This window comes from Anomaloglossus baeobatrachus, assembly GCF_048569485.1.
Source record: "Anomaloglossus baeobatrachus isolate aAnoBae1 chromosome 5 unlocalized genomic scaffold, aAnoBae1.hap1 SUPER_5_unloc_3, whole genome shotgun sequence".
In the NCBI taxonomy this organism is placed as follows: domain Eukaryota; kingdom Metazoa; phylum Chordata; class Amphibia; order Anura; family Aromobatidae; genus Anomaloglossus; species Anomaloglossus baeobatrachus.
In genome coordinates this window covers 1,476,691-1,491,713 of record NW_027441806.1, presented here as the reverse complement: position 1 = coordinate 1,491,713, position 15,023 = coordinate 1,476,691, and the positions used below count along the sequence as shown (strand labels likewise).

The following is a 15,023-nucleotide window of genomic DNA, read 5'->3' as shown; positions in this document are numbered from 1 at the left end:
TCCTCTGCTGGTTTTTCATCCTTTTTTCTTTAAGACCCAGGGGAGCTCCAGTATTTAAACCCAATTGGAAATCAAGATTATAATCTTTATTTCCAATTGGGTTTAAATACTCTCATTTTCCCTGAACTTGTGCTGGTGATACTCAGTTCTTTCACAAGCTCTGGATGCAAGCAGGCGGCTTGTACATAACAGTAGGAGCGTTGTTGCTCTTTACCGAGCTTCTGAGTCATCTAGAGATAAGTTGTATATTGTTTCCCCTTGTTTGTTATCCCTGTGTGTCCTTTAGTGCCTTGTGGGGTTGACGAAGAGCTCATCCCATCCGATCCCTACCTAGGGTCCAGATCATGGTCAGCCTAGGGTCAGGTATCCAGCTCTGCTCATAGATGTGGAACCTATCTAAGGTGGTGAGGGAACCCAGGGCCCAGCGGTAGGCTTGGTCAGAGGTCACCATCTCCCCATTTGCTACACACAGGGTTTCCCTTTCGCCATTCACTTGGTACTTCCCTGTACCTAATATGACACTGTCTTTATATTATTCTGATTTTTAATTAGGGGGTAAACACTTAGTGACAGAATCCCAGAAAATTCACAAATCCCCAGCATAGGTATCATAAATGTTACTTGCTTTTCACAAAGAGATAGACCCCTTTTAGTTCTGGTCTCTTCTATACCCATAATTTAAACTGTGATAAAGGTTTGTGGGCAGAGACGAGTGAACCTAAATAATAAAGTTCAGTGTTTTGTACCAAATACAGACTTTATAAAAAAAAAAATCAGTTTTAGAGTTCGGAGTTCGGGTGCTTCATTTATCCTAACCACTCGATCTAGCATCGCTGTGCTCGGGTACACTCAGTGCTCGGCCCAGTGTGAGCCGCTTGCAGTGTGTGAATGGCTTTCACGGGGAGGTAAAAACATTGCTATAGAATGTATTGTGCACAAGGAAAAAACTCTGTCCTCCCTCCCAAGATACTAAATGCTCTGTTTATTGCCGGTTGAATGTGGGCGTAGACCCGAGCTGCCCAAGTCCGGTTCCCGATTTGAACGTTATATAAAGTCCAACTGAAAGCTGAACCCGAACTTCAATGGGTGCACTTATCTCTATTTGTGGGTAGCCCCACAAAAAAATAATCCCTTGGATATCAGACATATAAAATCCTTTAGTTTTTTTATTACAACAATTATCCTTTATAAAAAGATCATTTTTATAACATTAACACTAGAAGTCCCAGAGAGGGGTCATTTAACATTTCTACCTTTGGAATCCAGAGACTGGTCGAATGACCTGAAGGATTTTAGCTAACACCCTATAATCACCATTTTTTGTTCTGTAATTAAGGCCATTAGGGGTACTTCTCGCATAGCGAGATCGCTGCTGAGTCACGGTTTTTGTGACGCAGCAGTGACCTCATTAGCGATCTCGCTCTGTGTGACACTGAGCAGCGATCTGGCCCCTGCTGTGAGATCGCTGCTTGTTACACACAGTGCTGGTTCATTTTTTTTGACGTTGCTCTCCCGCTGTGAAGCACACATCGCTGTGTGTGACAGTGAGAGAGCAACGATCTGAATGTGCAGGGAGCCGGCGTCTGGCAGCCTGCGGTAAGCTGTAACCAAGGTAAATATCGGGTAACCAAGAGAAGCCCTTTCTTGGCTACCCGATATTTACCTTGGTTACTAGCGTCCGCCGCTCTCAGGCTGCCAGTGCCGACTCCCTGCACACGTAGCTGGAGTACAGATTGGGTAAATAAGCACAGAGGTTTGCTTATTAACCCGATGTGTACTCTAGATAGGAGTGCAGGGAGTACAAAGGTAAATATTGGGTAACCAAGCACTTCATTACCCGATATTTACTTAGTTACCAAGTGCAGCGTCGCTTCCACGCGTCGCTGCTGGCTGGGGGCTGGTCACTGGTCGCTGGTGAGATCTGCCTGATTGACAGCTCACCAGCGACCATGTAGTGACGTACCAGCGATCCAGACCAGGTCATATCGCTGGTGGGATCACTAGAGCAGCGCTAAAGTGTGACGGTACCCTTACTGTCGCACCACAGGAGGTTGTTGTTTTCCATTGAGTTTAGCCATTTAGTTTCTGCTTAGTTCTATTCAGTTTGGACTAAGGGTCAATTGACCGTCTTTCGGGACTTCAGGGGGGAGCTCAAAATTTTTAGGACTTCGTGTTAAGAGCCCAATTTATCCGGGAGCCACTCTTGATTGATTAAGTGGTGCATGCCTCTTCATGAATCCGGAGCGTTTGACGAGTGGCATGTGCCTTCTTGTACCATGCTACAAGTAAAATATATCTTTGTACCGTGTTAGCCAGTAGAGTACCATGCTAGAAATATTACTTCCTTCAGGGACTGGAGTGAGATTTCTGGCAAAGGGAACGCCACAGCTTGTCATGAATTAAAGTAGCTGTGCTGTCACGCCCCCGTCCCACCCAAGTTCTGCCAATTTTTGAAAATGCCAAAAGCCACCAAATGTTGACTCAACTTTCTGAATTTTTGAGACTTTTCAGAGCTTTTGTGACAATTTTTTTTACATAAATGCTTTGATGATTTGGGACCAGAGTGTCTTAAGGCTATGTGCTCACGCTGCGTAAAATGCGCGGATTTTGCCGCGGATTTTTCAGAAATCTGCAGCACAGCTACTCCCCAGCCATTTCTATGGCATTTGGGAATTGCTGTGTCCACACTGCGGATTTTTCCGCAGCGGAAATACTGCGGATTTCACTGCGGAAAAATCTGCAGCATGTCAATTATTCTTGCGAATTTACCTGCAGATTTTGTCCATTCAATTGAATGTCAAAAAACGCAAAATCCGTAATGAAATCCGCACCAATGGAAAGGTGCGGATTCCGGGGGAATGCTGCGGATTTAGCTGCAGAAAAATCCGCGGATACAGAGTCCCGTGGGCACGTAGCCTTATAACTTCCACATATTTAGGATGCAGTGTGATTCAAGTCTCCCCTCACTATTTTTGTGTGAAATGCCTACAGGTCTGCGCCAACTCAAGAGGTTTACAGGCAAAATCATCACATCTAGACACTAGAGAAAGCCAGGCATGAACAATATACAGTATATTTTACAAGCATTTATTTACAAAACAACAAGATTTGAAATGCAATTATATACAATGTGATATACTTCAGAGTTCCTATCTCCAATCTGGGGCTGCACTTTTTAGTAAATAAAGCAGTGGGAAACCTGAGATTAGTGAATTATCTAAATATAATCCAGTATCAAAACTATTCAAAAATATTCCTAAAGGCTCTCAAAAGGGCTATCAGTGTGTCAGATAAAAAAGAAAATGAATATTCACTGCTCCCCACACCATAATCCCGCCCACCTCTAGGCAATGAAGGCAGCGCTAACCAAGAGGTCGGCGGTATTATTTGCGTGGGGAGCAGTGAATATTCATTCTCTTTAATATTGGGTACACATGACTACCCAGCCGCTGGCTTACTGCTGTAGCTGGGCGATCACGTGTGTTTATTAGAGAATGAATATTGACTGCTCCCCAAGCCCAAAATCCCGGCTGTGGGGAGCAATGAATATTTTGGGAGCTGATGTCTGCGTGTAACTGGGGGCACATGGCAGCAATGTCATGCGCTGCGCCGTTTACATGCTAAAGTCACTTGCCAGCATCAGAAGAGAACACCATGCACCGGGCGAGCGGAGGGATGGTGAGTATAATCATTTATTTTCTTATGTGTGCAGCGTGATGGGGAAATATATACACGAATGGGCCTGAGATGAGGGTCATATATACAAGGATGGGGACATATGTACTAGAAAAAGAGCCATATATACCAGGATGGGGATCATATATACTAGTATGTGATAAAGATAGGCAACATATATACCAGGATGAAAGACATATATACGAGTATGGGAGACACATATACCTTGAAGGGGCCCAGTATGGGGGGACATTAGTACAGAATTGGGGGATTTTATCTCCGTAACAGTGTCAGCAGCAGATCCTACCCATAAAAGTGCTTCATGACCACATTTTTTGCGTTAATTATTTCCCTATATTCCTCCTTCAAAACCTAGGTATGTCTTATGGTCAAAAAAATACAATAATTTCTAAAAAGAAAGAAAATGGTTCTTTTCCTCACAAATTCTTACTTAAGGAACTGTAGCCGATTTTAGGATAAAACCCTTTGAATTATAGTACATCATGATGGCTTCTCTGTGTGACTCATCTGACAACAGGACCTAATTAATGATAAAAACATTTGGCAAATTCTGAAAGCAAAAATGGCTGCTACGCTCTGTTGGTTTTCTGATGTAGGCAAGACTTCATTTACCAGTTAAACATTTCAATTTTTCACAACATGAAAAAGGTTCCTTCCCTGTGCGGCTTCTTCACATGTTTAACAAGATGTGATTTCTGAGAATTACATTTTCCACATTCAGAACATAAAAATGGTTTATTTTGTGTGATTTTTTTGATGGTGAACAAGACCTGATTTCCAATTAAAACATTTTCCACATTCTGGGCATGAAAATGGCTTCTCCCCTGTGTGACATCTTTGATGCACAACAAGTTCTGATTTCCAATTAAAACATTTCCCACACTCTGAACATGAAAATGGCTTCTGCCCGGTGTGACATCTTTGATGCTGAACAAGTTTTGATTTCCGAATAAAACATTTCCCACACTCCGAACATGAAAATGGCTTCTCACCGGTGTGACATCTTTGATGCACAACAAGATCTGATTTCCGAATAAAACATTTCCCACATTCTGAACATGAAAATGGCTTCTCCCCTATGTGAATTCTTTGATGCATAACAAGTTCTGATTTCCAATTAAAACGTTTCCCACACTCTGAACATGAAAATGGCTTCTCCCCAGTGTGAGATCTTTGATGCTGAACAAGTTGTGATTTCCGAATAAAACATTTCCCACACTCTGAACATGAAAATGGCTTCTCCCCGGTGTGATATCTTTGATGCACAAGAAGTTCTGATTTCCAATTAAAACATTTCCCACACTCTGAACATGAAAATGGCTTCTCCCCGGTGTGACATCTTTGATGCTGAACAAGTTTTGATTTCCGAATAAAACATTTCCCACACTCCGAACATGAAAATGGCTTCTCACCGGTGTGACATCTTTGATGCACAACAAGATCTGATTTCTGAATAAAACATTTCCCACATTCTGAACATGAAAATGGCTTCTCCCCTATGTGACTTCTTTGATGCATAACAAGTTCTGATTTCCAATTAAAACGTTTCCCACACTCTGAACATGAAAATGGCTTCTCCCCAGTGTGAGATCTTTGATGCTGAACAAGTTGTGATTTCCGAATAAAACATTTCCTACACTCTGAACATGAAAATGGCTTCTCCCCGGTGTGACATCTTTGATGCACAACAAGTTCTGATTTCGAATTAAAACATTTCCCACACTCTGAACATGAAAATGGCTTCTCCCCAGTGTGAGATCTTTGATGCTGAACAAGTTTTGATTTCCGAATAAAACATTTCCCACACTCCGAACATGAAAATGGCTTCTCACCGGTGTGACATCTTTGATGCACAACAAGATCTGATTTCCGAATAAAACATTTCCCACATTCTGAACATGAAAATGGCTTCTCCCCAGTGTGAGATCTTTGATGCTGAACAAGTTGTGATTTCCGAATAAAACATTTCCTACACTCTGAACATGAAAATGGCTTCTCACCGGTGTGACATCTTTGATGCACAAGAAGTTCTGATTTCCAATTAAAACATTTTCCACACTCTGAACATGAAAATGGCTTCTCCCCGGTGTGAGATCTTTGATGCACAACAAGATCTGATTTCTGAATAAAACCTTTCCCACACTCTGAACATGAAAATGGCTTCTCCCCAGTGTGACATCTTTGATGCACAACAAGATCTGATTTCCGAATAAAACATTTACCACATTCTGAACATGAAAATGGCTTCTCCCCGGTGTGAGATCTTTGATGCTGAACAAGTTTTGATTTCCGAATAAAACATTTCCCACAGTCTGAACATGAAAACAGCTTCTCCCCTGTGTGAGATCTTTGATGCACAACAAGATCTGATTTCCGAATAAAACATTTCCCACATTCTGAACATGAAAATGGTTTCTCCCCTGTATGAGATCTTTGATGCTTAACAAGGTGTGATTTCTGAATAAAACATTTGCCACATTCTGAACATGAAAATGGCTTCTCCCCTGTGTGATATCTTTGATGCCTAACAAGGTGTGATTTCTGAATAAAACATTTTCCACATTCTGAACATGAAAATGGTTTCTCCCCTGTATGAGATCTTTGATGCATAACAAAAGCTGATTTCTGAATAAAACATTTCCCACATTCTGAACATAAAAATGGCTTCTCCCCTGTGTGACATCTTTGATGCCTAACAAGATCTGATTTGAAATGAAAACATTTCCCACACTCTGAACATGAAAATGGCTTCTCCCCTGTGTGACGTTTTCCATGGTCAACAAGATTTGATTTCCTAGTAAAACATTTACCACATTCCAAGCATAAAAATGGGTTCGCCCCTGTATGATTTTTTTTATGCATAACAAAATTTGATTTCTGAATAAAACATTTCTCACATTCTGAACATGAAAATGGCTTCTCCCCTGTGTGAATTCTTTGATGCTCAATAAGATTCTGATTGAGTATCTTCTGAGTAAAACATTTTTTACATTCTGGGCATGAAAATGGTTTCTCCCTTGTAGAAGCCGTTTCATGTTCCACATCCCTTCTGTAACTTTTATTTTGCTTACAAATCTGTGATAAATCGGAATTTTGGTCTTGTTTGAAAAGATCAGATGTTAAAACTTTCCGAGGAAGGACTGGAGGTATATCTGGGACAACAGTATGCTCTTCATATGTATCATGTGTGATACTTTCATCATCTGTTTTACATTCTGAAGATAATAGATTTCCATCTGAACTTCCAATACAGTCATCTGCTAAAAATAAACACAATGTTTTAATGATATTATCTTGAAAGTACATTTTTTTTAAACCATAATATCAGAAATTAAATTAGGAAAAAATGTATTCTGAATCTGTTGTCCAATTTCGACATATCTAATGATATGTCGTCAGGGTCACAGAATTCGTGAGGCACATCCGGCATCGTTAGCGACGTTGTTGCGTGTGACACCTACGAACGCGCATTAACGATCAGAAATACTCACCTAATCATTGATCGTTGACACGTCGTTCATTTTCAAAAGATCATTGCTCGTTCTGAAAGCAGGTTGTTCGTCGTTCCTGAGGCAGCACACATCGCTATGTGTGACACCCCGGGAACAATGAACAACAGGATTCCTGTGTCTTTCGGCAACAAGGTGGGCGTGACGTTCATTCGGCTGCTCTCCACCCCTAAGCTTCTATTGGTGGCCCGCTGTGTGATGTTGCTGTAACTCTGCACGAACCTCCCCCTTAGAAAAGAGGTTGTTCGCCGGCCACAGCGAAGTCGTTAGGACGGTAAGTTTAACGCATCCTAGCGATAATGTGCGCCACGGGCAACGATTTGCCCGTGACGCACAAACGACGGAGGCGGGTGCAAACGCTAGCGACATCGCTAGCGATGTCGCTGCGTGTAAAGCAGTCTTAAGAGTAGTCATGGGCGATCCTCCCGATGGTCGGGATTGGGGAGACTCGTCCGATTATTTTGTAAAGATCGAGATCGGGATCAAGATAACACGATCTTGCGTCCGATCACCGATATTGGTCTTTACAGTTATGGGATGGGGCGGGAAAGGGGGGCTGTAAAATAAATACACTCAACAATAAACAGTCATTATACCTACAGGTTCCGCGACGCGTCCTGCACTCTGTCTCCCATCGCTTCCGAATACGATCATCGCTGTGTCCTCCCGGTAACCAAAGGACCTATTGTGACGTCATAGCCATGTGATCAGTCACGTGGGCATGTTGTATTATCTCATTGGCTACAGACTGGGTCACATGGCTATGACGTCATGCAAAGGTCCTGTAGTGTCAGCATGCTTGCCGGTAGACGGTGCTCGCCCGAGCTTCCAGTACTCGGTATATTTGGCGACCGCCGTATACCGGCGAGATGCTCGGGCACATGCCTGGCCCCCCTCCCTGCATGTTGGCGCTCTTTACAGAGTCAGCCCACATGCAGTGATTGGCTGCCACAGCCGGTGATAAATAGCGGCGCCGGGAATCAGGTGATCGGAGATCACCATTGCTATAGTAACCCGCTCGTTAGGTTACTATGGCAACAGTGGCAGCGGTGATGGCAACAGTGGCAGCGGTGAGGTCACCGTTTACCAACCCGCAGCGTCTGATCACTAATTGAGTGATTAGACAGCGCGGGGAGCAGCAGCAGCATTTTTCCACCCCCCCTGTGCATTCTGATATAGCAGAGCTAGATCAGTGACAGAAGACTAGAATCGTGGAGGGGTGAGAGGGAGTAAAAAAGATGGAGTCCCTAAGTGTGTCTGTGTATTTAATTCTATTAAAGTATTTTTTCTCTGTGTGATGTCTTTTTTTGAACCCTTTATTGGAGATTCTTAATGGCCGGGTCAAACTTTCCTGACATTAAGAATCTCGGGCTTAATACCAGCTGGTAAAACAAAGCTGGTATTAACCCCTTATTTTTGGCAAAAAACGTTTTTTTGAAAAAAGGGCCTCCCCGTATTTTGATTGCCAGCCAAGATAAAGCCAGGCAGATGGGGGTGGCAGCCCGTAGCCATCTGCTTTATGTGTGCTGAGAATCAAAAATACTGTGGAGCGCTTCATCATTTTTTAAAATTATTTATTTACTCTTATACAACTGTATATTGTGTACAATATATAGAGTACAGACCAAAAGTTTGGACACACTTTCTCATCGCTAGAACAATTGTTAAGAGGAGACTTTGTGCAGCAGGCCTTCATGATAAAATAGCTGCTAGGAAACCACTGATAAGGACAGGCAACAAGCAGAAGAGACTTGTTTGGGCTAAAGAACACAAGGAATGGACATTAGACCAGTAGAAATCTGTGCTTTGGTCTGATGAGTCCAGATTTGAGATCTTTCAATCCAACCACCGTGTCTTTGTAGAAAAGGTGAACGGATGGAGTCTACATGGCTGGTTCCCACCGTGAAGCATGGAGGAGGAGGTGTGATGGTGTGGGGGTGCTTTGCTGGTGACACTGTTGGGGATTTATTCAAAATTGAAGACATACAGAACCAGCATGGCTACCACAGCATCTTGCAGCGGCATGCTATTCCATCCTGTTTACGTTTAGTTGGACCATCATTTATTTTTCAACAGGACAATGATCCCAAACACACCTTCAGGCTGTGTAAGGGCTATTTGACTAAGAAAAAGAGTGATGGGGTGCTGCGCCAGATGACCTGGTCTCCACAGTCACCAGACCTGAACCCAATCGAGATGGTTTGGGGTGAGCTGGACCGCAGAGTGAAGGCAAAAGGGCCAACAAGTGCGAAGCATCTCTGGGACCTCCTTCAGGACTGTTGGAAGACCATTTCCGGTGACTACTTCTTGAAGCTCATCAAGAGAATGCCAAGAGTGTGTAAAGCAGTAATCAAAGCAAAACGTGGCTACTTTGAAGAACCTAGAATATAAGACATATTTTCAGTAGTTTCACACTTTTTTAAGTATTTCATTCCATATGTTTTAATTCATAGTTTTGATGCCTTCAATGTGAATCTACAATTTTCAGAGTCCTAAAAATAAAGCAAACTCTTTGAATGAAAAGGTGTGTCCAAACATTTGGTCTGTACTGTATGTGTGTATATATATATATATATAATATATAATATATATATATATACACACATAAATATTATATATATATATATATATATATATATATATATATATATATACAGTGCCTACAAGTAGTATTCAACCCCCTGCAGATTTAGCAGGTTTGATAAGATGCAAATAAGTTAGAGCCTGCAAACTTCAAACAAGAGCAGGATTTATTAACAGATGCATAAATCTTACAAACCAACAAGTTATGTTGCTCAGTTAAATTTTAATAAATTTTCAACATAAAAGTGTGGGTCAATTATTATTCAACCCCTAGGTTTAATATTTTGTGGAATAACCCTTGTTTGCAATTACAGCTAATAATCGTCTTTTATAAGACCTGATCAGGCCGGCACAGGTCTCTGGAGTTATCTTGGCCCACTCCTCCATGCACATCTTCTCCAAGTTATCTAGGTTCTTTGGGTGTCTCATGTGGACTTTAATCTTGAGCTCCTTCCACAAGTTTTCAATTGGGTTAAGGTCAGGAGACTGACTAGGCCACTGCAACACCTTGATTTTTTCCCTCTTGAACCAGGGCTTGGTTTTCTTGGCTGTGTGCTTTGGGTCGTTGTCTTGTTGGAAGATGAAATGACGACCCATCTTAAGATCCTTGATGGAGGAGCGGAGGTTCTTGGCCAAAATCTCCAGGTAGGCCGTGCTATCCATCTTCCCATGGATGCGGACCAGATGGCCAGGCCCCTTGGCTGAGAAACAGCCCCACAGCATAATGCTGCCACCACCATGCTTGACTGTAGGGATGGTATTCTTGGGGTCGTATGCAGTGCCATCCAGTATCCAAACGTCACGTGTGTGGTTGGCACCAAAGATCTCGATCTTGGTCTCATCAGACCAGAGAACCTTGAACCAGTCTGTCTCAGAGTCCTCCAAATGATCATGAGCAAACTGTAGACGAGCCTTGACATGACGCTTTGAAAGTAAAGGTACCTTACGGGCTCGTCTGGAACGGAGACCATTGCGGTGGAGTACGTTACTTATGGTATTGACTGAAACCAATGTCCCCACTGCCATGAGATCTTCCCGGAGCTCCTTCCTTGTTGGCCTTGGGTTAGCCTTGACTCTTCGGACAAGCCTGGCCTCGGCACGGGAGGAAACTTTCAAAGGCTGTCCAGGCCGTGGAAGGCTAACAGTAGTTCCATAAGCCTTCCACTTCCGGATGATGCTCCCAACAGTGGAGACAGGTAGGCCCAACTCCTTTGATAGGGTTTTGTACCCCTTGCCAGCCTTGTGACCCTCCACGATCTTGTCTCTGATGGCCTTGGAATGCTTCTTTGTCTTTCCCATGTTGACCATGTATGAGTGCTGTTCACAAGTTTGGGGAGGGTCTTAATTAGTCAAAAAAGGCTGGAAAAAGAGATAATTAATCCAAACATGTGAAGCTCATTGTTCTTTGTGCCTGAAATACTTCTTAATACTTTAGGGGAACCAAACAGAATTCTGGTGGTTTGAGGGGTTGAATAATAAATGACCCTCTGAATAAACTTTTCTCAATTTAAAAAAAATAAATAAAAAGAAATAACATTCTTTTTTGCTGCAGTGCATTTCACACTTCCAGGCTGATCTACAGTCCAAATGTCACAATGCCAAGTTAATTCCGAATGTGTAAACCTGCTAAATCTGCAGGGGGTTGAATACTACTTGTAGGCACTGTATATATATACCTCATTTAACTTCAGAAATATTACTCAGTCCATCAGTTATTAGTTATATGAAACGGAAATAGCTGTTGCAAAAACCCAAATTGTTATAAAGAAAAAAGGTTAACATTAATAGCGGTGCCCAAACTTTTTCTTATGACTGTAATTATATATATATATATTACAGTCATATGAAAAAGTTTGGGCACCGCTATTAATGTTAACCTTTTTTCTTAATAACAATTTGGGTTTTTGCAACAGCTATTTCAGTTTCATATATCTAATAACTGATGGACTGAGTAATATTTCTGAATTTAAATGAGGTTTTTATTGTACTAACAGAAAATGTGCGATCTGCATTTAAACGAAATTTGACCGGTGCAAAAGTATGGGCACCACAACATAAAAGTGACATTAATATTTTGTAGATCCTCCTTTTGCAGAAATAACAGCCTCTAGTGGCTTCCTGTAGCTTTTAATGAGTTCCTGGATCCTGGATGAAGGTAGATTTGACCATTCCGGTTTACAAAACAATTCCAGTTCAGTTAAGTTTGATGGTCGCTGAGCATGGACCGCCGCTTCACATTATCCCACAGATGTTCAATGATATTCAGGTCTGGGGACTGGGATGGCCATTCCAGAACATTGTAATTGTTCCTCTGCATGAATGCCTGAGTAGATTTGGAGCGGTGTTTTGGATCATTGTCTTGCTGAAATATCCATCCCCTGCGTAACTTCAACTTCGTCACTGATTCTTGCACATTATTGTCAAGAATCTGCTGATACTGAGTTGAATCCATGCGACCCTCAACTTTAACAAGATTCCTGGTGCCGGCATTGGCCACACAGCCCCAAAGCATGATGGAACCTCCACCAAATTTTACTGTGGGTAGCAAGTGCTTTTCTTGGAATGCCGTGTTTTTTTGCCTACATGCATAACGCCTTTTTGTATGACCAAACAACTCAATCTTTGTTTCATCAGTCTACAGGACCTTCGTCCAAAATGTTACTGGCTTGTCCAAATGTGCTTTTGCATACCTCAGGCAACTCTGTTTGTGGCGTGCTTGCAGAAACGACTTCTTTCGCATCACTCTCCCATACAGCTTCTCCTTGTGCAAAGTGCGCTGTAGACCAAATGTTTGGACACAGCTTCTCATCTCTAGAATAACTGTTAAGAGGAGACTTTGTGCAGCAGGCCGTCATGGTAAAATAGCTGCTAGGAAACCACTGCTAAGGACAGGCAACAAGCAGAAGAGACTTGGTTGGGCTAAAGAACACAAGGAATGGACATTAGACCAGTGGAAATCTGTGTTTGGTCTGATGAGTCCAAATTTCAGATCTTTGGATCCAACCACGTCTTTGTAGAAAAGGTGATCGGATGGACTCCACATGGCTGGTTCCCACCGTGAAGCATGGAGGAGGAGGAGGTGTGATGGTGTGGGGGTGCTTTGCTGGTAACACTGTTGGGGATTTATTCAAGATTGAAGGCATACTGAACCAGCATGGCTACCACAGCATCTTGCAGCAGCATGCTATTCCATCCTGTTTGCGATTAGTTGGACCATCATTTATTTTTCAACAGGACAATGACCCCAAACACACGTCCAGGCTGTGTAAGGGCTATTTGACTAAGAAGGAGAGTGATGGGGTGCTACGCCAGATAACCTGGCCTCCACAGTCACCAGACCTGAAACCAATCGAGATGGTTTGGGGTGAGCTGGACCGCAGAGTGAAGGCAAAAGGGCCAACAAGTGCTAAGCATCTCTGGGAACTCCTTCAAAACTGTTGGAAGACCATTTGGGTTACTACCTCTTGAAGCTCATCAAGAGAATGCCAAGAGTGTGCAAAGTAGTAATGAAAGCAAAAGGTGGCTACTTTGAAGAACCTAGAATATAAGACATATTTTCAGTTGTTTCACACTTTAAAAGGGTGGTTCACCCATTTTTTTTATTTTCTCTAGGAGTTACACTTACTATTATCGGCGTTTTCTGCATTGGCTTCTATTTCCAATTCTGGCACTGAGCGGCGCTATCATGCACGCTCAGTGCCTGTCACATGACCCCCTGGAGCTGTGGCCGCCAGTATCCTCTTACGTCCCGACAAGTTCCGGGCTCTAAAACTTGACAGGTATGTCAGAGGAGGCTGGAGCCACTCAGATTTAGTGACAGGGCTGTGGGCGGTGACTACCGCACGTCACAGCCCAGCATCGAGGGGAGGATCCGGAGGACGTCAGTATGGAGCGCTGAAGACGGCTGAGCGTCGGGCAGGTGGTGAGGCACGGGGCGCCAGGGTGGAGTACAGGGAGGGGGGTTCTTCAGCTGAAATCCCCCCCTGTCACGTAAGTATCTGATCACACTCTCCACCCGCCCGCTCTGCTGCGATGTCAGGAGAGCGGGCGGTGTCGGGCTGTGTGATCATGTGCTCCTCCAAGCAGCACTACAGGATGCAGCAAGACACTGACAGGCTGGTCCCATGCAGCACCGCATGTGTTAGAGCAGCGCATGTCACCGCTCTGCCACCTGTCCTGCTGCATGGGACCAACTGTCTGCACTCTGTCACCTGCACCACAAGTCACAGAGTGGAGACAGTTGGTAACAGAGCACCTCTCTCCCCCCTCTCTTCTTTCCCCACTCTCTTCTCTCCACCCCTCTCTTCTCTCCCCCCACTCTCTCCCCCCCCACTCTCTTCCCCCACCCCTCTTTTCTCTCCCTCCCCTCTTCACTGCCCCCCTCTTATCCCTCTCTCCTCTCCCCCCTCTTTTCCCTCCCTCTCTCTTTTCCCTCTCTCTCTTTTCCCTCTCTCTCTTTTCCCTCTCTCTCTCTTTTCCCTCTCTCTCTCTCTTTTTTCCCTCTCTCTCTCTCTTTTTTCCCTCTCTCTCTCTCTCTTTTCCCTCTCTCTCTCTCTCTTTTCCCTCTCTCTCTCTCTTTTCCCTCTCTCTCTCTCTCTTTTTTCCCTCTCTCTCTCTTTTCCCTCTCTCTCTCCTGGCATGGTCAGTACAGAAATCTCTAGATCCTGGAAGAGTGAGAGGGAGTAATAAACATGGAGTCCCTACTGTGTCTGTGTATTTATTTCTAATAAAGTATTTTTCGCTGTGTGATGTCTTTTTTTTTTAACCCTTTATTGGAGATTCTTAATGGCCAGGTCAAACTTGGCCTGACATTAAGAATCTAGGGCTTTATACCAGCTGGTAAAACATAGCTGGTATTAACCCCTTATTACCCAGCGTGCCACCTGCCACCAGGGCCACTGGAAGAGTTGGATACAGCGCCAGAAGATGGCGCTTCTATGAAAGCGCCATTTTCGGGGGCGGCTGTGGACTGCAATTCGCAGCGGGGGGCCCAGAAAGCTTGGGCCAACCTGTGCTGCGGATTCCAATCCCCAGCTGCCTAGTTGTGCCTGGCTGAACACAAAAAAATGAGCGAAGGCCACGTCATTTTTTTTTAAAATTACTTCATGAAATAATTTAAAAAAAATGGGCTTCCCTATATTTTTGGTTCCCAGCCGGGTACAAATAGGCAGCTGGGGGTTGGGGGCAGCCCGTAGCTGCCTGCTGTACCTGGCTAGCGCACAAAAAAAAAAAAAG

At 43.6% G+C, this 15,023-nt stretch overlaps 1 protein-coding gene across 5 annotated transcripts in view; it reads right to left on the bottom strand.

Annotated features, from left to right (window-relative positions):
- Positions 1 to 3,150: 3,150 nt before the first annotated feature.
- The window catches only part of LOC142259166 (uncharacterized), a 133,384-nt gene continuing 121,511 nt past the window's right edge, over positions 3,151 to 15,023 (bottom strand). For 4 of the 5 annotated variants that reach the window (XM_075331668.1, XM_075331669.1, XM_075331665.1 and 1 more), the window contains one exon: positions 3,151 to 6,956. In XM_075331668.1, coding sequence (XP_075187783.1) covers positions 4,432 to 6,956 — 2,525 coding nt within the window. In that variant the 3' untranslated portion in view covers positions 3,151 to 4,431. The remainder of the gene's footprint in view (positions 6,957 to 15,023) is intronic. The other variant, XM_075331666.1, reaches the window with a different exon arrangement.